The sequence below is a fragment of the Panicum hallii genome, chromosome 4, assembly GCF_002211085.1.
Source record: "Panicum hallii strain FIL2 chromosome 4, PHallii_v3.1, whole genome shotgun sequence".
Taxonomy (NCBI): Eukaryota; Viridiplantae; Streptophyta; class Magnoliopsida; order Poales; family Poaceae; genus Panicum; species Panicum hallii.
Genome location: NC_038045.1, coordinates 48540472 through 48558026, shown reverse-complemented (window position 1 = coordinate 48558026; position 17555 = coordinate 48540472). Strand labels below are relative to the sequence as shown.

General features: G+C 45.8%; 3 protein-coding genes across 3 annotated transcripts; 2 read left to right on the top strand and 1 right to left on the bottom strand.

Moving 5' to 3' along the window:
- The first annotated feature begins 2037 nt into the window (after positions 1 to 2037).
- Positions 2038 to 4063, top strand: LOC112889920 (anthocyanidin 3-O-glucosyltransferase-like). The gene is made up of 2 exons (XM_025956724.1): positions 2038 to 2855; positions 2977 to 4063. Exons 1-2 carry the CDS (start codon positions 2339 to 2341, stop codon positions 3885 to 3887), a joined length of 1428 nt encoding a protein of 475 aa, XP_025812509.1. The 5' UTR covers positions 2038 to 2338; the 3' UTR covers positions 3888 to 4063.
- A 1121-nt stretch (positions 4064 to 5184) lies between these two features.
- LOC112888415 (60S ribosomal protein L35a-1) lies at positions 5185 to 6964 on the bottom strand. The gene is made up of 4 exons (XM_025954624.1): positions 6812 to 6964; positions 6473 to 6701; positions 6328 to 6370; positions 5185 to 5385 (listed from the first exon to the last, which is right to left on the bottom strand). Exons 1-3 carry the CDS (start codon positions 6877 to 6879, stop codon positions 6329 to 6331), a joined length of 339 nt encoding a protein of 112 aa, XP_025810409.1. The 5' UTR covers positions 6880 to 6964; the 3' UTR covers positions 5185 to 5385; position 6328.
- A 292-nt stretch (positions 6965 to 7256) lies between these two features.
- LOC112888870 lies at positions 7257 to 15595 on the top strand. The gene is made up of 9 exons (XM_025955233.1): positions 7257 to 7489; positions 8974 to 10263; positions 10363 to 10720; positions 11133 to 11217; positions 11796 to 11852; positions 12544 to 12603; positions 12691 to 12909; positions 13006 to 14316; positions 14697 to 15595. Exons 2-9 carry the CDS (start codon positions 9006 to 9008, stop codon positions 15018 to 15020), a joined length of 3672 nt encoding a protein of 1223 aa, XP_025811018.1. The 5' UTR covers positions 7257 to 7489; positions 8974 to 9005; the 3' UTR covers positions 15021 to 15595.
- Positions 15596 to 17555: the final 1960 nt, after the last annotated feature.

Below are 17555 nucleotides of genomic sequence, written 5' to 3'. Positions count from 1 at the left end.
AACCTACCCCACTTAAAATCAATCTCGTCCTCGAGATTCGACTGGTTCCTAAACAGATGGGGAAACTCCTTCTTTAGAGCCTCCTCGCGTTCCCAAGTTGCTTCCTCTACTCCGTGTCTGCTCCATTGAACCCTGCATATCCGTACCTCGGAGTTTCTTGTCCTTCTAATGACAGTGTCCAGAATTCTGACCGGTACTTCCTGGTATCGCAGGTCCGGCTGCAGATCTATTGTCTCCACTGGCACGTGTTCTTCCTCGGGTACTCTCAAACACCTTCTTAATTGCGAGACATGAAACACTGGGTGTATATCTGCCATTTCTCTGGGTAGCTCCAATCGATACGCTACGGCTCCACTTTCTTCAGAATTTGGTATGGTCCAATGTATCGAGGGGCGTGTGTGTGACAAAAATCAGAATTCGAGTGGTGGGGTAAGTCCACTTGCCGGGCCAATCAGGTAATAGGCTTACCGCGTACCATATTTATGGTACGTGACTAGTACTTTCAAACACTTGACCACCAGTACCACACACTGTGACCTTATCAAACTTAAATCAATATAGACGGGGTATTCTTTCAAGTCATGATATCGTACATAACCCCGTCCGATATCCTTATAGTGATTGCAGAATGGTAAATAATCAACTCCTATATTGCGCGAGTGACAGGAAATCACTCGACTTCTGCCGGTCCTATTAGCAGAGCATCTATTTGGTAAAGACTTAAAAAAACATTACATAGGTTTCTAAGTTTCATGCATCTAGGGTTTCATTACAACTTCTAAAACTTAATGCACAATATAGATATATAACATAATAAGTGCTTAATTTGAAAAACTGGGTTATGCACCGGGGCTTGCCTTCTTGGGTGGGGCAGGGGTTAGGAATGTCAACAACTTCTGAACTTTGGTTCGGGGCTTCAGTAAGATCTTCGGCTATGTTTACTTGGTCTTCAGATATACCCTACTCGGGTTCCGGGACCAATTCGTAGGTTCCGTCTTCAAGCGTCGTCGATTTTACTTGATATGCAAACACACACTTCATTCTAACAAGCACAGCTTATACTAGAAATTAGCATGTCTATCTCCTAAGTACCTGAATATCACAGCTGTGATGTGACAACACGCCGCCCGTCATCGTACACCGTGTGGTGATGCGACGCGCCGTCTCGGTAACTGGCGGGCTTACCGTGGTGTCAGCATACCTACCTGACGTGTCAGCGGATAGCCCACGCCCTGACCCGGGCACGCGCACCCCACCTACCGGCATTTAATGCGGTAGTTGGGCTGGCGTCCCGCAGAAGGCTGGCAGCCACCGGACACGTGGCAGAGCTGGCTTAGCAGCCAATTCCTCAGGGCCCCTGAGACCGACCCAGGCGCTCAGGCCCCCTAGGGGTCTAGCTTCCACACATGGTGGCACCGGACCACCCCGTGGTGGTCCGGCCCCATGGAGGCTGTTCCTGAGCACCTTGTCTTTATGGTCATATGGAGGCGCCGGATCTGTTAGAGCATAGGGCGAGGTCCGGAGACCGTGATCTGTCCGGGCCGTACGTCCCGTCACCCAAAGGCTTAACGCGAGGTTACGGATAACCTCGCGCCCCTCGGGTTGGACACACTAGCAGGAGGTACCCCTGTCTGTATGTACCGACACTTAGCTTTCTTCTTTTTTTATAACTTTCTCTTTTGTTTTTGTGAAATCCCTCATTTGAGATTTAGAGTCTAAGAAATCTTGTAACGTTTGGCCATGTGGTTATAGAGGTTGGGTTAATCCTTTATCTAAAAATTGTTGGTATAAAGAATACAATGAATTTTATGAAACCGCTGAGGTGACCTCTTGCCACTTCATATTTAGAAGTTTATTTGTAGTGTACTGGATAAACGGATAAACCTCAACCTCACCCTGAAAGTGGTTACCGGTTTGAATCTTCCGTGCTGTCACGAGAGGGTGCGGGCATGATGGAGGGAGGCACGGCATGTGCATCGATATTGTGTTGCGAATCGTATAGCCTAATCTCCTTCCGCATACAGAGCACCCTGTACATTTGCCAATGCCCTCCTCCGCAGCTCTGACAATTTCACCGAGCGCCACGCCGCGGCTCCGCCACCTGACCGCACGTGGCCGCGCCTCACGCCCTCACCTAACCGGAGCGCCGCACGCGCCGCGACCCAACCGCCGGCTCACCTGAACTTCCAGCGCCCGTTTCACGGCGACCGGCAGGTGCGGCGCGCGTGACCCCACCCCGGTTTAAAATGCCCCCGCGCCGCGCCGCAACTGACGCCGCACAGCAGGCACCCGCCGACGCCCACGCCGACGCCAGCCTAGAGCTCGAACCGCACACACGATGTCGCCCGCCGCGTCCTCCCCGGCGCCGCACGTGGCCGTGGTCGCGTTCCCCTTCAGCTCCCACGCGGCGGTGCTGCTCACCTTCGCGCGCGCGCTGGCCGCCGCCGCCGCGCCCGCGGGGGCCACGCTCTCGTTCCTCTCCACCGCGGGCTCCATCGCGCAGCTCCGCGGGGCGGCCGGCGCCGACCTCCCGGGGAACCTGCGCTTCGTGGAGGTCCCGGACGGCGCCGGGGCGCCCGCGGCGAAGGGGGCCGCGCCGGTGCCGGTGCCGCGGCAGATGGAGCTGTTCATGGCCGCCGCGGAGGCCGGCGGGGTGAAGGCCGGGCTGGAGGCGGCCGGCGCCGCGGCGGGCGGCGCCAGGGTGAGCTGCGTGGTGGGGGACGCGTTCGTGTGGCCCGCGGCGGATGCGGCCGCCGCGGCGGGGGCGCCGTGGGTGCCCGTGTGGACGGCCGCGTCGTGCGCGCTCCTGGCGCACCTCCGCACCGACGCGCTCCGGGCGGACGTCGGCGACCAGGGTGCGCTCGCCGGATCCTCTCTTCTCTTCTCTCTTGTCCCCTTGTCTTGTTTGCGTTCGGTAGGTTCAAAAAAGACTTCACCTTGATCAACGGTTTTGCGTTTGCATTTGCGCCGCCGCAGCCGCGAGCAGGGCGGACGAGCTGCTGGTCTCGCACCCGGGCCTCGGCAGCTACCGCGTCGTCGACCTCCCCGACGGCGTCATCTCCGGCGACTTCGACTACGTGATCAGCCGACTCGTCCACCGCATGGGGCAGCTCCTCCCGCGCGCCGCCGCCGCCGCCGTGGCGCTCAACACCTTTCCGGGCCTGGACCCGCCCGACGTCACCGCGGCCCTCGCCGAGACGCTCCCGAACTGCCTCCCGCTCGGCCCCTACCACTTCCTCCTCCCCAAGGACACCACCGACGCCGCGGCGCCAGCAGCCGGCGACCCGCACGGCTGCCTCGCCTGGCTGGACGCCCACCCGGCGCGCTCCGTGGCGTACGTGAGCTTCGGCACGGTGGCGTCCCCGCGCCCCGACGAGCTCCGCGAGCTGGCGGCCGGGCTGGAGTCCTCCGGTGCGCCGTTCCTGTGGTCCCTGCGCGAGGACTCGTGGCCGCTCCTGCCCGCGGGGTTCCTGGCCCGCGCCGCGGCCGCCGGCGCCGGGTCCGGGCTCGTGGTCCCCTGGGCGCCACAGGTGGCCGTGCTGCGCCACGCGTCCGTGGGCGCGTTCGTGACGCACGCCGGGTGGGCGTCGGTGCTGGAGGGCGTGTCCAGCGGCGTGCCCATGGCGTGCCGCCCCTTCTTCGGGGACCAGCGGATGAACGCGCGGTCCGTGGCGAGCGTGTGGGGGTTCGGCGCCGCGTTCGAGGGCGCCACGATTACGCGCGCCGGGGTGGCCGCGGCCGTGGGGGCGCTGCTGCGCGGGGAGGAAGGGGCGAGGATGAGGGCCAGGGCGCAGGAGCTGCAGGCCGCGGTGGCCGCGGCGTTCGCGCCCGGCGGCGCGTGCAGGAGGAACTTCGACGAGTTCGTGGAGATAGTCTGTCGCGTGTGAAAGCCCTGTTGCCGGGCGATCGAAATGGGACTGGTTTTATGTATTCAGGGTGCCTGTAGATTGTTGAGCTGAATGCTTCATTTCTCGTAGTACGATTTTATGAATGTGCTTGAATCATCTCGTCGTCACCACGGCCATTCCCATCACCATGGCGGAGGAGATCGGTTGCTTCTTTTCGTCTGCTAGGAGTCAATGTCACAACTCACAGGTTCTGTACATGGTGAAGGCGTGCTGGCGAGCTTCTTGCGGCCATGCAAATCGAGCTCTCCGATCTCTTCAATTCAAGGGACGTGCTAACTGTCAATCCCTGGAAAATCGTTAACCTTTAACTTTGCTAGATATATAGATTATACATCTAGATGCATAGTAATTATCATTTATCCAGAAAAGTCAAAACGATGTATAATCTACATATATAGATCATACATCTAGATAGATGCATAGTAATTATTATTTATCTAGAAAAGTCAAAACGATGTATAGTTTGAAATTAAAGGAGTGTACATTCTAAAAGCTCCAGAAGACTATCGGTCCAACTTTTCCTGTTATAAACATACCATCCGTACTTTATTAGGCGCCGTTTAGACTGTTTGAAGACGATTACCACAAAGGCTTTGCATGTCTATAAATAGCACAGAATCCTGTACCATTAAGAATGCTCTAGAAAGGCTACATTTGCAACTACAGTTGAGGGAAGGCGGCGCTTTTCTAGTCTCTGCTGATCCCAGAATTCCTAAGCCTAACTCCTCAACACCACAATCCCGTTGTATCCGAGATATCAAATCACCCTACCTGGGCAGGTTCCATATGTATTGATCCAAAAAAATATTGATTATTATAACCAGGGTCTGTCATGACCGGCTCCATCTAAACAATCATGAGTGATGTGAAATCGTGTAATGAAACTACTGTGTATTGTGAGTAATTGTTTCATTCATCAAACAAAACCATTAAATGATGACATGACACTCTTGGAAACCGCATAACAAACATTAAAAATATAGAAACGACCCAAAGCAATTCAATGACACTTGATTAAATACTACAGCAACTAGTAAGAATACATCATCTTTCTTCAGGCAACCAGATTAATTAGGAAAAGAAGAAATTCTAAACATACATCCGCATTAAATGAAATGCATTTTGGCTACTGGAACCAAACCACAAAAACATCACATCCACATTGCCCGTTATTTGATATATATGGCGCATGAACAACATGGCTGACAGACCACAGGGGAAAATATGGCCGTATGAACTTGAAGATAATAATATTAAACAACAATGGCAAGGCATCTGATGCGCAAAATAAGCTCTGGTGCTGGCATAACATTACGATAATGGTTCATCCTTTAGACAACAAATTTTGGCAAAACTTCCACAGGTTCTCAGTACATGAACAATCTAAGTTGCCAACATAGCAGGGTTTCACCAAACATGGAATTTTCAGCTCAAGACAAGTAAGAAATAAGCATGGCCATCCCTACTCCAACAAAACCTGCATTTGAAAAAACAAGAATAGACGATACATGATTAGCCATCGTAAGCTATGACCAATCAGAGATATAAAATTAAGTGCCATTCATAGATAAAATATAATTAGCCTCATTGCTAACCCTACATGCTTATTAATCCTCGCAAGTGCTATCTTATGTATACAAGTATTTCAAAAAAGCATACACAATTCCATAGACAACAGTACTTTGATCAGACTTATGATTTGCACTAATATAAGAAGAAAATTGCACAACTATAACTGAACAAAAAAAATCTGACATGTTTAAGGTGTTTGAAACTGGCATCACTATGGCTAGACATGATGACAACACAATAAGAACTGATTCTAAACAACATTTAAGAGCTCCAGTAAGAAGAAAACGACATGATCAAATAGCAACAATAACACCTTGTAAAAACAAAACAATTGATAGAAAACAATTGTTGGAACAAAACTGCATACTACTTATAAATAAGTGGATGAACCCATATCCTACATTCCATGTACTTGTGTTGGATTTAGACATGTAAAAACAGTGAAATCTTCACCATTCCAAATCAGCAGGCAACAGCTCTAATGTACTGCTTCCTGAGTGAGATTTCAGGGAAAAAGTAAACAGAAAAACTAGGCACACTATTTTTTTCTGAATAGTAGCAGTACGTTCAAACAATACTTAGTGAAATGCTTCGTTAGCAAAGCAACTTTACACTCACAGAATCCAGGCCATCGTATGATGCTACATACAGACTCAATAAAAACCATAATGTGTCTCCTAATTAGCCATAACAAAGCATAGCCCTAGGCCTAGGCTCTAAGCGCAAAATGATAAATACATTCTCAAGGCAATCAGAACATTCCCACATCATTCGATCACAGATAAACAATTCACTAGCAACCAGCATAACAAATATATGAGCGGATCATCCATTTTTCGATGCTAACCTTAGATGCTGCTCGGGTACATGAACACTCTGACCTTGCGTCCCTGCAACGAATACAAAACTCCAGCGTCAGACAGAGCATCAATAGGGAGGCAACAAATCACACAACGTATAATGGGAGAAGCAGGAGTGAGCGAATTACTGACCATGGACTCCGGCGGGAGATTGGACTTGAACTTGGCGCGGACGACGCCGGAGTTGCCGTGCGGGCGGGTGACCTTGCCCCAGATGCACCTGTAGCGGGTCTCGCTGCTCTTGGTCTTGGCCTTGTAGATGTACGCCATGCGCTTGCCGGCGTACCACGCGACGTCCTCCTTGGTGTTCACCCCCTCGATCTGGACCAGCGACGTGTTCTCGTACTGGTTCGACTTGGACCTGCACGACGACGACGACGACCACCACCACTGTTAGCTGAATGAAACCCGCAGAGAAATGACCAGATCCGCACAGCGCAGACGGAGAAGGAGCGGCGCCGCGGAGCTCACCTCTTGTATCCCAGGATGGTGCCCCGGACGTAGAGCCTGACGCGCTGCCCCGTGCGTCCCTTCACCATGGTGGCCGCCTGCTTGCTTCCGCTTCCGCCGCCGGAGAAGAGCTTGTGCAGGTTGGGGAAGACGCTGAGACGGCGCGCGCCGGAGGCGGCTTATATGTAGCAGGGGAGGGAGAGACCAACGGCCGCGATCATCTTGCGGGTCCAAACGGACGGTTGAGATGTCTCAAAGGACGAGTCGGGCGAAGCTAGGGTTTAAGGTCTCGCGGTTAAACGGGCCGGTTGATTACTGGGCTTCGTGTTTTCGTCTTCCCATCTGGGCCATTATGGGCCTGTTCGTCTATATAATGGGCCCGATTTGTAAATATAATGTCTTATCCCGTGCCATCTCTCTGACAGTGGTCCCAGGCTCGACTAGTCGTGTCAGAATCGCAAGCAGGAGAAGAACGAAAAGAAAAAACACCCGAACCGGGCACCCAGCCTCCCTCTCTCCGACTTCTCCACGCGCGCACCCCAGCCTCCCTCCGGCGCGGGCGAGCTCGACGCCGGTGCGGCCTCCCTCCGGCGCCGGTCCTGAGTCCGCAGCCGCAGCGGGCGCAGGGTCGCTTGGCCCGCGGTCTAGTGGCGTGGAGTTGAGACCCATCTGGGCGTGGATCGTATCCTTCTTCCGTGGGTAAGTAACCCTAGCTCGCTTGGGGTGGATGTTCCCTTGTTCACAATCAAGTTGGAAACTCCGATCTCCATTTTGTTGGTTGCCGAATTGTGTGCGGTTTTGTTCCCTAGGAGCTTACTCCATCCATCCATGGTTCGATTAGGTTCGTTTTCCTCCCCCTCAGTGTGCAAGGTCCATCGATGTCAGTTGATGCCACACCTTTTGGTTCCCGTGTGGGTTCAGTTTGTTCTTCCGAAAAAGATGGGGTTTCACCCTCACTACATCCCTTACCGCAATCTGCTCATCAAGCTGGAGTCTGCACCCTGGCCATTGTCCGAGCACTCGAGCAGTATTGTTTTCTCTGCTCTGTGCCCGACTCACCCGTGTCTGCCCCCGTTTCTCTTGTAGATTTTAGTTGCTAGTGTCTGGAGAAAAGGTTGTTGCAATGTTATTGTGCTACAGCATTTATTGTGTTAGGAGAGTCGCGGCATTTGGAAGGGCACTGAGATTACCAATTGTGGATTGGGTTGACACGTTGTTAGGTCTTCATGTTATGTTAGGTTAGCATATTAAGTTGATCATGTCAGAAAGAACTGTTACCTAAAAAGGATAGACTGGCATGCTTATCTTCTACAATTTTGCCATAATGATTGTTAAAATTTTGCATTAAAGCGTGTTAAAATGAACTCCGTTTGTGCTGTTGGTAGCAGCTGTTGAAGTGTTCAATACAGCTGTGTAACCAATGAGCCCGCTACATCAGCCATAGGATGTAGCATGTAGTGCCATTCATACGAATAAGGGGCCTGCCTAGGCTGTAGGCTCCCACACAAGTTGAGGTCTGGGGAAGGAATTTCTAGGTAGACCCTCGCTTATTTTGCAACGAGGCTGATTTGAATCCCAGACCTCCTTGACACAAATGGAGAGAGACTCTACCACTGCACTAGGCCCTCCCTTCACTTTCATTTATACAAATGTATTTTAATTTTAATATGAAGCAGTCACTTCATTTCTGCATAATCTGACCGTTTTGCATTTAAATTTATTTTCATAATTTTGTGCAATACATTCTCCAATATTGAAGCTTTATGTCATCCCTCGTTCTTAATAATGAAATGATATTAGTGATATTTCTCTTTATGGTTATATATTGCCATATCTATGATGTAATCTTTTTGCAGTTTATATTTGGATGTTTGGCTTAGCCTTATTTGAAAACTTAATATTTTTTCCAAATATAGATGAGTGTGTTATGCCTGCTATTCTGCTATGAAGGAGCAATTTGAACACCTAACAAGTATGTTGTTGTTATGTGCCAATAAACCGTCGGTTATGTGGGTGCTTATTGTAACCCAAATTTTGAGCAATACCATCTTACATGTGTGATTGTTAAAGTCTTCGTGTTATGCTATAGTTTCACCGTTGTATGCTCTTGTCCCTTTTTTCTTGCAAAGTGCAACATGTTGTATAGATCACTAACACAGTTATTTACACATTATGGATGGCAGGTTGTAGGAAATCCTACTGTGCGAAATCAAATATGGAAGTTGACGATGACGTGGAGGAGGATGACATGGATTTTAACCCTTTTCTTAGGGAGGGGTCTCCCTCTGAGACCTCATCAAGCCTTACCTCAGAAGCAGAATGTGAGGAACATAGTTCTGGCAATCGACCAACTAGCGAGACATATCAGCAGAATAACTTAGTTAATGAAAACACAAGTGACAGTGCACTTCCTCAAAATAATTTGTCATCTAAAGCTGTTGTCAAAGAAATATTTCCAGAAACAACATCAACCCAGGTTAATCTTGAGAATGATGAAGGTCGCTTGAATGGATTGCAAAAAGAGGTTTTACCAAGCGAAGCCGCTTGCTCTCCAACAGTGCAAAACCCTCCTCACCTATTTCTCAGTGAGGAAGATGCAATTTGCAGACGGACAAGGGCAAGGTACTCACTAGCAAACTATTCACTTGAGGAATTGGAGACCTTTCTCCAGGAATCAGATGACGATGGTGATCCGCAGAATGTTGATGAGGAAGAGGAATACCGCAAGTTTCTTGCATCTGTCCTGTCTGGTGTTGGCGATGACACACAGGCGTGCCAGGGGGACGAAAACCAGGATGAAGATGATAATGATGCAGACTTTGAGCTAGAGATTGAGGAGGCCCTAGAAAGTGACGGTGATGAAAATGCTGAGAACTATGATGACACAAATGGTAAAAAGGGGAAAGATGGTCGAAGGCCTCAGACGAGACAGAGGCGGCCATTCACTGAGTTGCCTGGGGCAGGTAGCTATCGTCACGAATCCAATAAAACTCATTTAAGACCGATTCTGCCATATGTTCCAACTGCAGTGGTGACTCCTGCACATTCTTTTGGATGGAAATATCCTACCCAGAATGCCCTTTTCCCTTCATCGTTGGTACCGGTAAATTGTGCACCTTTAGTATGCGGATTTACTGATCAGCAACTTGGCCAACTGCATCTGTTGATATATGAGCATGTTCAGCTCCTGATCCAAACCTTCTCCCTATGCGTTCTTGATCCTTCTAAACAAGATGTGGCTAATAATGTCAAAAAGATGATAGTTGAGTTGGCAGGCTCTCGTGATCAAGCATTGGCTAGGAGTGCTCCTCATCGGCATATCTTTTTTGAATCCCAGCATCTCTCATCTAGTTTTGTTTCATCTGAGAGTTCAGAATGCCAATGGATGCCATTAATCAAGAGTCCTGTTATGTCCGTCCTTGATGTCGCACCACTTCAGTTTGCCCTCGGTTATTTAAGTGATGTCGCAACTGGTAAGTTCAAGATCACTACATGGTTTAGTTTATTTATTTTTACTTCTTGTTTATTTTGTTTGCCACTAGTTTAACTTTGCTTTCATATTGAATGTACAGCTGTCGTGAAGCATAGAAAAAGTCATGTGGATGGCACTGCTGACAAAAACCGGAGAAAAGAGCCTCTGTTTCCTTCACCAGTGATTAGCAATTGCCAAGAAGCAAGCAACATTTCTCAAGATAGACCAAATAGTACGCCAACAGCATCATCTGTTTCATCTGGGCAGTTACAGCAGAAGAAATCATTAGCTGCTACCCTGCTTGAGAATACTAAAAAGGACACAGTTGCTCTTGTTCCAGCCGACATTGCAAGATTAGCACAGAGATTCTTTTCACTTTTCAATTTTGCACTGTTTCCTCATAAGCCACCTCCTGCAGCTATGGCCAATAGAGTGCTTTTTACTGATGCAGAGGACAGGTGTGCTTTACATCTTCTCCAACATTTCTTTTGAAAGTCGTGCATCGTGTTCTTAATTTTATCATATCCGTGGATTTGAATACTTCCTTGCCACCTTGACTTCAGAACATAGTAAATCAAGAATGCTGAGGTTTTGTAGCTTTTGTTGAGTTGCGTACTGTTTTTGTTTCTGTATTAGTGGCATTGGTTTATGCAATTTTTGTGTTGATTTCCTCAGCTGCTCTACCATTGCTATTCCTTTCATCTTTATATTCAACTTTTGCTTTGTATGGTTAATGGTATTAAGGTTGCTGCGCTGTTATTACCACCTGCCTAAAAGAAATCATGGATTACCCTTCTCATGCTGTAGTTGATATGATGCCTAATACACTTTGTTTCACGGTTATTTCAATAGTATACTATCTGCCTGCAGATTATTAGCTCTAGGAATTCAGGAATATAATAATGATTGGGGATCAATACAAAAGCGCTTTCTTCCTTGTAAATCGAAGCATCAGGTATTTTTGTTACTTTTCCTTCAAGATTCAAAAGTTTTTTTCATTTAATGATTTGTCAGGCATAATCAATAGTTGGTACGCTTTAAATCTTTATCATTTGTTTGATGAACATTGTGCTTGCATTACTCAATGTAGTGAAACTTTATGAGCATAATGAAGAGCATGAAATGCCTTAAAGGAAACAGTATTATAGAAAGTGTTGTTTTGACTGAATTAACATGGCAATGGCATTTTTCACCTTGCTGGCATTACTCGTGGCCTAAATTTTCATGTCTGTTCTCACTTCTCACTACTGCCAGAGCATGTCTTTTTTCTTTCAATAAAGATTGAAGTATGAACATTTTGTCTGATTGTCAATATACTTTGCTTTTCTTTTGATTGTACAAATAAGTAAGCTTGGATCAAATCTTTCATCTAATCTTTGCATACAGTCGTAACGTGAGAATATTTGTTCAATTCCTATAATGCCTATTGCTTAGTTTATTGTCTTAAGTTGTTAGTTACTCATAATCTTTGAGAATTCCTTGTTCTGGACTTCTGTTTTAAGCTTGCCAAGTGAAATAACTTCTTTCGTGCAGATATTTGTGAGACAAAAAAATCGTAGCTCCTCCAAAGCTCCTGATAATCCAGTTAAGGTATGCATGGTGACCTTTTCCATTCACTGGTTTAGTTCAGCAGTATGTTCAAGGTATCTATCGAATTGGATAGTATAGCGTGACAGTTGATCCAAACAATATAGTAGTATGTTATTCTTATTCTGTATTGTATGGTATTGGAGTAGTATAGTTCTAATTCTTAACTGGTCTGTAAACAATAAAGCAAGTCCTTTATGGAATCCTGTATTCTGTAGGTAGTGAAGTTCCTGCAGCAGCACTTAACCTGTTGATAATTTTGATCAATTCTCATTCTGATATCTATACCATTTTACTTATGTGCCAACAACATAGTAGTATGATATTTAAATTTCTTGGCAATATTAGGGAAACACAAATTTTGATATTATGGACCATGTCACATTTTAGTTAATTTCATATTCAGTAGAAAATTGAAAAGATGATTTTTTATGGTGCTATATGATTCAAGCTACTAAATTTTTCAAAGATTATGTATATGTGTTGTGAAAAAGTTTGTCTGTGTGTTCCCTCATTCTGATACTGACTTGGGTTGGGTTGACTTGATACTTGGACATGTAGTGTGTTTCTTTTATGTCAACCATCAGGAGGGGAAACTTTGAGTTCATTGACTAGTATCTTTGAATAGAAGCCATCAGCAAAAATCAATGTGACCTTCCAAACTAACTATATTCTCATCTGAATTAAACTGCAGGAGGTGCGCCGTATGAAGACATCTCCATTGACAGTTGAGGAGAAGGAATGTATCCGGGAGGTGATAATTTGGGACTACAGGCTATCTTCTGTTTTTCATGTCTGGTTTCTATCGCTTATTTTCTTCTGTACCTGCTGTTGATTTCAGGGGCTGAGGATATTCAAAAATGATTGGACATCAGTTTGGAGGTTTGTAGTGCCACATAGGGATCCTTCACTGCTCCAACGTCAATGGAGAGTTGCAAGTGGAGTTCAGAAATCTTACACTAAAAGTGATGCCGAAAAAGAAAGAAGGCGAACATATGAAGCAAAGAGGAGAAAGCTGAGAGCATCAATGCCTGATTCACGAGTAGTTCGTGGGCAAGAGGTTAGTATTTTTTTCCAACTTGTAAGATATAAATAACATCTTAATATCCATCTACGATGATGTCCTTGAGCATACTTTTTAATGCTTTCATCACAGGCTGATAACAATGCTTCCGAGGATGTTGAAAATGATGATGATTCATATGTCAATGAAGCATTTTTGGAAGACACAGATAGTAGAAGCATTAACATGATGCCTTGTCAGCTGCCATTACCAAGAAATGCTGGAAAAAGCATGACAATGCAGTCAGGCACATGCCTTGATGAAGAATGTGGCACTACAGGTGGTTACATTGAACCACAGAAAGGAAGTGGTACAAGACTTGATGTAACCACCTCATATATACCTTTTATGTACTGCCCCTCCGATGGCCCTTCATATGTGAGAGCACCTTCCACTACAGCTCCAGTGGTATCATGTGGCTCTCTGGACCAACTTCAAGCTTCCCAAATGAGTAAAGAGAAAGGTAGTTGTGTGGTCAAGTTGGCTCCAGACTTGCCTCCCGTGAACCTTCCTCCTTCTGTCCGTGTCCTATCTCAGGTGGCATTTCATCCAAATGCAACACACTTTCATGGTACATCAGATAATGCAGCAAAGGATATGTATTCCGTGCCACCTCTAACCTTTGCGGAAAGTGCTTATAGACAGCTAAATCTGTTTCCTGATCACAGAGCTAATTCTAGATTGCAGCAGAGTGGGGTCTCTAATGAAAATACGACAGAAGATGGTGCTGATCAAGATTTGCAGATGCATCCTTTGCTGTTTCAGTATCCTCGAGATGTGGTTTCATCATATAGTCATCCACTCCAAAATCTTATTAATCAGTCAAGAAAATATGATCTTTTTCCCTTTGAAAAAGTTCAAGTTGAGAGAAGTAACAACCAGACTACAGGTTCCACTGAAAACAGTACGGTAAATGCTAACACTATTGACTTCCATCCTCTTCTGCAAAGAACTGAAGTTGAGGTGCATGATGAAGTACCAGAAGATGACTACCATCAGTCTGAGTATAATATGAGGCAAGCCCCAGTAGCGTCAACACCTGGGCAAGCATCCACAAGCCCTTCTGAGAGGGAGACCAGTATTGACTTGAACATTCATTTATGTTCTCCGACGGAGATAAAAGATTCAAATGACTTCAGAGGTACTTTTGGCCAGTCAAATGTTCAAGCTGAAGTTTCTAGGAAGGACAAAGCTGGTGTTCCAGAGCTAGAGGTTGCAAATTCCTGTTCTCATCATTGCATTCAAGAGGCAAATGAAGAATCAATGCAAGGGATTGTAATGGAACAAGAAGAATTAAGTGATTCCGATGAAGACAACCAACATGTTGAGTTCGAATGTGAGGAAATGGATGATTCTGAAGAGGAGCAAGTTCAGGGTCCAGAAGCCTCTCCAATTCAAAATAAGGTGATGTTTGCATATACATCTGTTAGCATTATAGTTCTTGATCCTAGTATGGAATTGTATCATGAACGTTTCTTAAAAGTTTTCAATCTCATTGTTAAATGATGTTCTACTTCTTTGTTATTGCTTTGCTCTGCTTTAACTTGCCAGGAATTTAAACTTGCATTATTGGTTTTGCATTCTTTGAGTAATTTATTTAACAAGGTTGCAAGGCATATTCCTTGCAATGCTAGATGATAGATGAATGGTGCAGAAGTCACAATTCTTATCCTGGTTGTAGTTAATTTGTTTGAAACTTTCTTCTCTGCTTGTTATTACTCTTTTATTTCAATTTTCTGTTTTTCTTCTGATTTGCTGATGCGTTAAGATATTTCTTTGTTCAGGGCATCTCAGCATCAGTTATCTGTGAGGAATTCCATGTTAGCAATGACTGGAGTCAAATCCAGCAAGGGTCTGTTCAAATGGATAAACAGGGTGCAAGTTCAATGCAGAACTTGCAAGTTTCTTCTCGGTCAGCGAGGGTTAAATTGAAGCCAGAAACTGTAAAGCGCACAGGATCTAGAGCGAACCAACGGTCGTCTTCTTCTCGCACAACTGAAACTAGCCGGAGCAAAACCAGAAGTTCTAAACAGCCGCAGGGACAGTCAACCGCTGAACGCAAGCCCAATGATTCAAAAAGAACTAGAAAAACTCCAGCCCCAAGATGAAGGCCCATCTATCATTTTATTCTGGTGCTGCATTTGCCAAAGCTCAAAGGTGCAATGACTCGATTCAATCTGTAACTCATGCTGTTGAGTTGATTATGACCAACAACTATGCAGCGCATGCTGGAGAAAGGGCCTATCAAACCTATGCGGACACTTAGGTCGAACTGGCCGGGTGAATAGAGCAGCAAGAGGAAGAGATCAGATCATGCGTTTCTGCAGTTAGATACCAAGACTGAAGTTTTTATCTTGGCCCACCATTAGGAAGACAACCTATGTTTGCAAATCAGGTGGTTGAGAAAGCATTCCCATGGAATAAGGTAAACAACCATGATGGACAGAATGGGATGATGAGCTGAATTCCGCAGATGGACTTGAGAGTTCTGTAACTTGACTTTCTCAAAGGTTAATTGTAACGTTAGCCATTGCCTTGTAATTTCAACCATACAGGTTGGTTGTTGTATGTGCGTTCATTCTGTGTAACTGTGAATAGATGAATGTATCTAGGCCTGCTGTTGACAGTCAAAATTGGCACGTACTAAGATAAGGGAGATTAAGGCTAAAATAGCTAATTCCATGCTAATGTTTATTTTTTATGCAATATTGGCATGAGTATGTGTTTTGCAGGCCATGAACATCATAGTTGAACATTTGCACATGATTTCAATGGAAAGACAGAAGCAATTGGAGAAGTGTCAAGACGAGGTAAAAACTTGAGTTTAAATGCGTCAAGCTGGTCGAAATGGATATATAGATCGCCTAATTTGGAGCCTGGACACGGAAGTTATGGTGTCCACATGATGCTCATAGGGTAAAAACCGGAAGTTCTGATTTTGGATGTTGGAACATCCGGTTTTTACTTAGGATTTTACCTAGGAAGTCCGAAAGAGAAGTTGTAAATCGGTTCTAGCTCGAATTTTATATGCATTTGACGCCTCATGGGGTAGACCACCCTAAGACCACCCTACCCTCATGGGCCCAGACTGATTGAGGGACAGCCAATTAAACCAAACACTATGCATTCACATTTTTACTCTTAAACCTTAATTTCTCTTCCAACCTCCCATGCTGTTCGTCTACTGATCTCCACGACCATAGATGGCGTCCTAAGCTGGCCATCCTAGGGCATGACCGGTGACGTCCACGCCCTTATGGGGTCCCTCCCGGGCGAGAGCATCGACGGTCTTTGTTAGTTTGCTCGTAAACTAGTCATCTTTCACGTAAGCGCGTTGGCTATCCTTTGCTGGTTTGCTTATAAACCTAGCCGTCCTTCACCTTCACCACGTAAGTGTGCTAGTTATCCCTCTAAAGCGAGTGTTTCATGCTTTTCTAGCCAAATCCTAGAAATTCTGGAACTTCTAGTTTCTGCAAACCAGAACTTCCTATTTTGCGGGCTGCACGTTCAGAGCTTGGTGTTTGGCGTGGTATGTTTTCACGTCAACACCTGCTACCTGGAAATTTTGTATTGGCTGTTGCCAAATAGAACCCATCAGTCGACCAGAACAACTTGACATTGAGGGAATTAAACTATCGTAGGACTTTATAGCACAATCACGTGTAGGGCAACTCAAATCAAAGTAGCATATATAGAGATTTACAATTTTCCCCAAATTTGTAAACCAACGTGTAGCAGGTCTACCATGGAACATTTGTCATTCTTCTCTAGCGTAGCCGGTCTATCATGGTTGAGATGGTCGTTGGATTCCTGTCGTGTGGATGCTTCGCGAGTACCTATGGACTGAGAAATCAGCAGCACTGTTTTTTCTTTTCGAAGTACGTCAGCAGCACTCTATTGACGGTACAGTGTCATATGAATCAGTCAGTAATAACAATATGTGATTTGAAGAGCTATTGCTATTGGCTATTGCCTTGTGCTTCACTACTGATCAACCTCCTGTCCTGAAAGTGAAATCACATTCTTGAAGCCAAGCTCAGCAGCTTACTCCCCAGTGGCAGGTGAAGAAATCAGGTTTCTGCAAGAGTGCATTCATCAGCTTGACAGTCAACAACGCTGATGCATCCCATCCATCTCCATCAAGGGCCTGTTTAGTTCGGCACCTGTAAAGGGCAAAAAAATTTTGCGCAAAGGAATCTTACCGATTTGAAGTACTAAATGAAGTCTATTTACAAAACTTTTTGCATGGATGGGTTGTAAATCGCGAGACGAATCTAACGATACTAATTAATCCATGATTAAGCCATAATTAGCGGATGGTTACTGTAGCATCACTGTTGCAAAATATGGATTAAGTAGGCTCATTAGATTCGTCTCGCGATTTACAGCCCATCCATGTAAAAAGTTTTATAAATAGATTTCATTTAGTACTTCAAATTAGCAAGATTTCTTTGGCATCTTTGTGTTTACGGTTTTTTTGCGTTTTTTGCTGGGAACTAAACAGGGCCCAAATGTTAAGACCTCAACAGGATCATCTTGGTTGCGATCTCCATCAAAATTACGGGTCGCCCTCCTGCGTATTCGAGAAAAAGAAATAGTCTGTATGGCTGGAAAAAAAAGACAATTCGAACTTGTATCTAGTG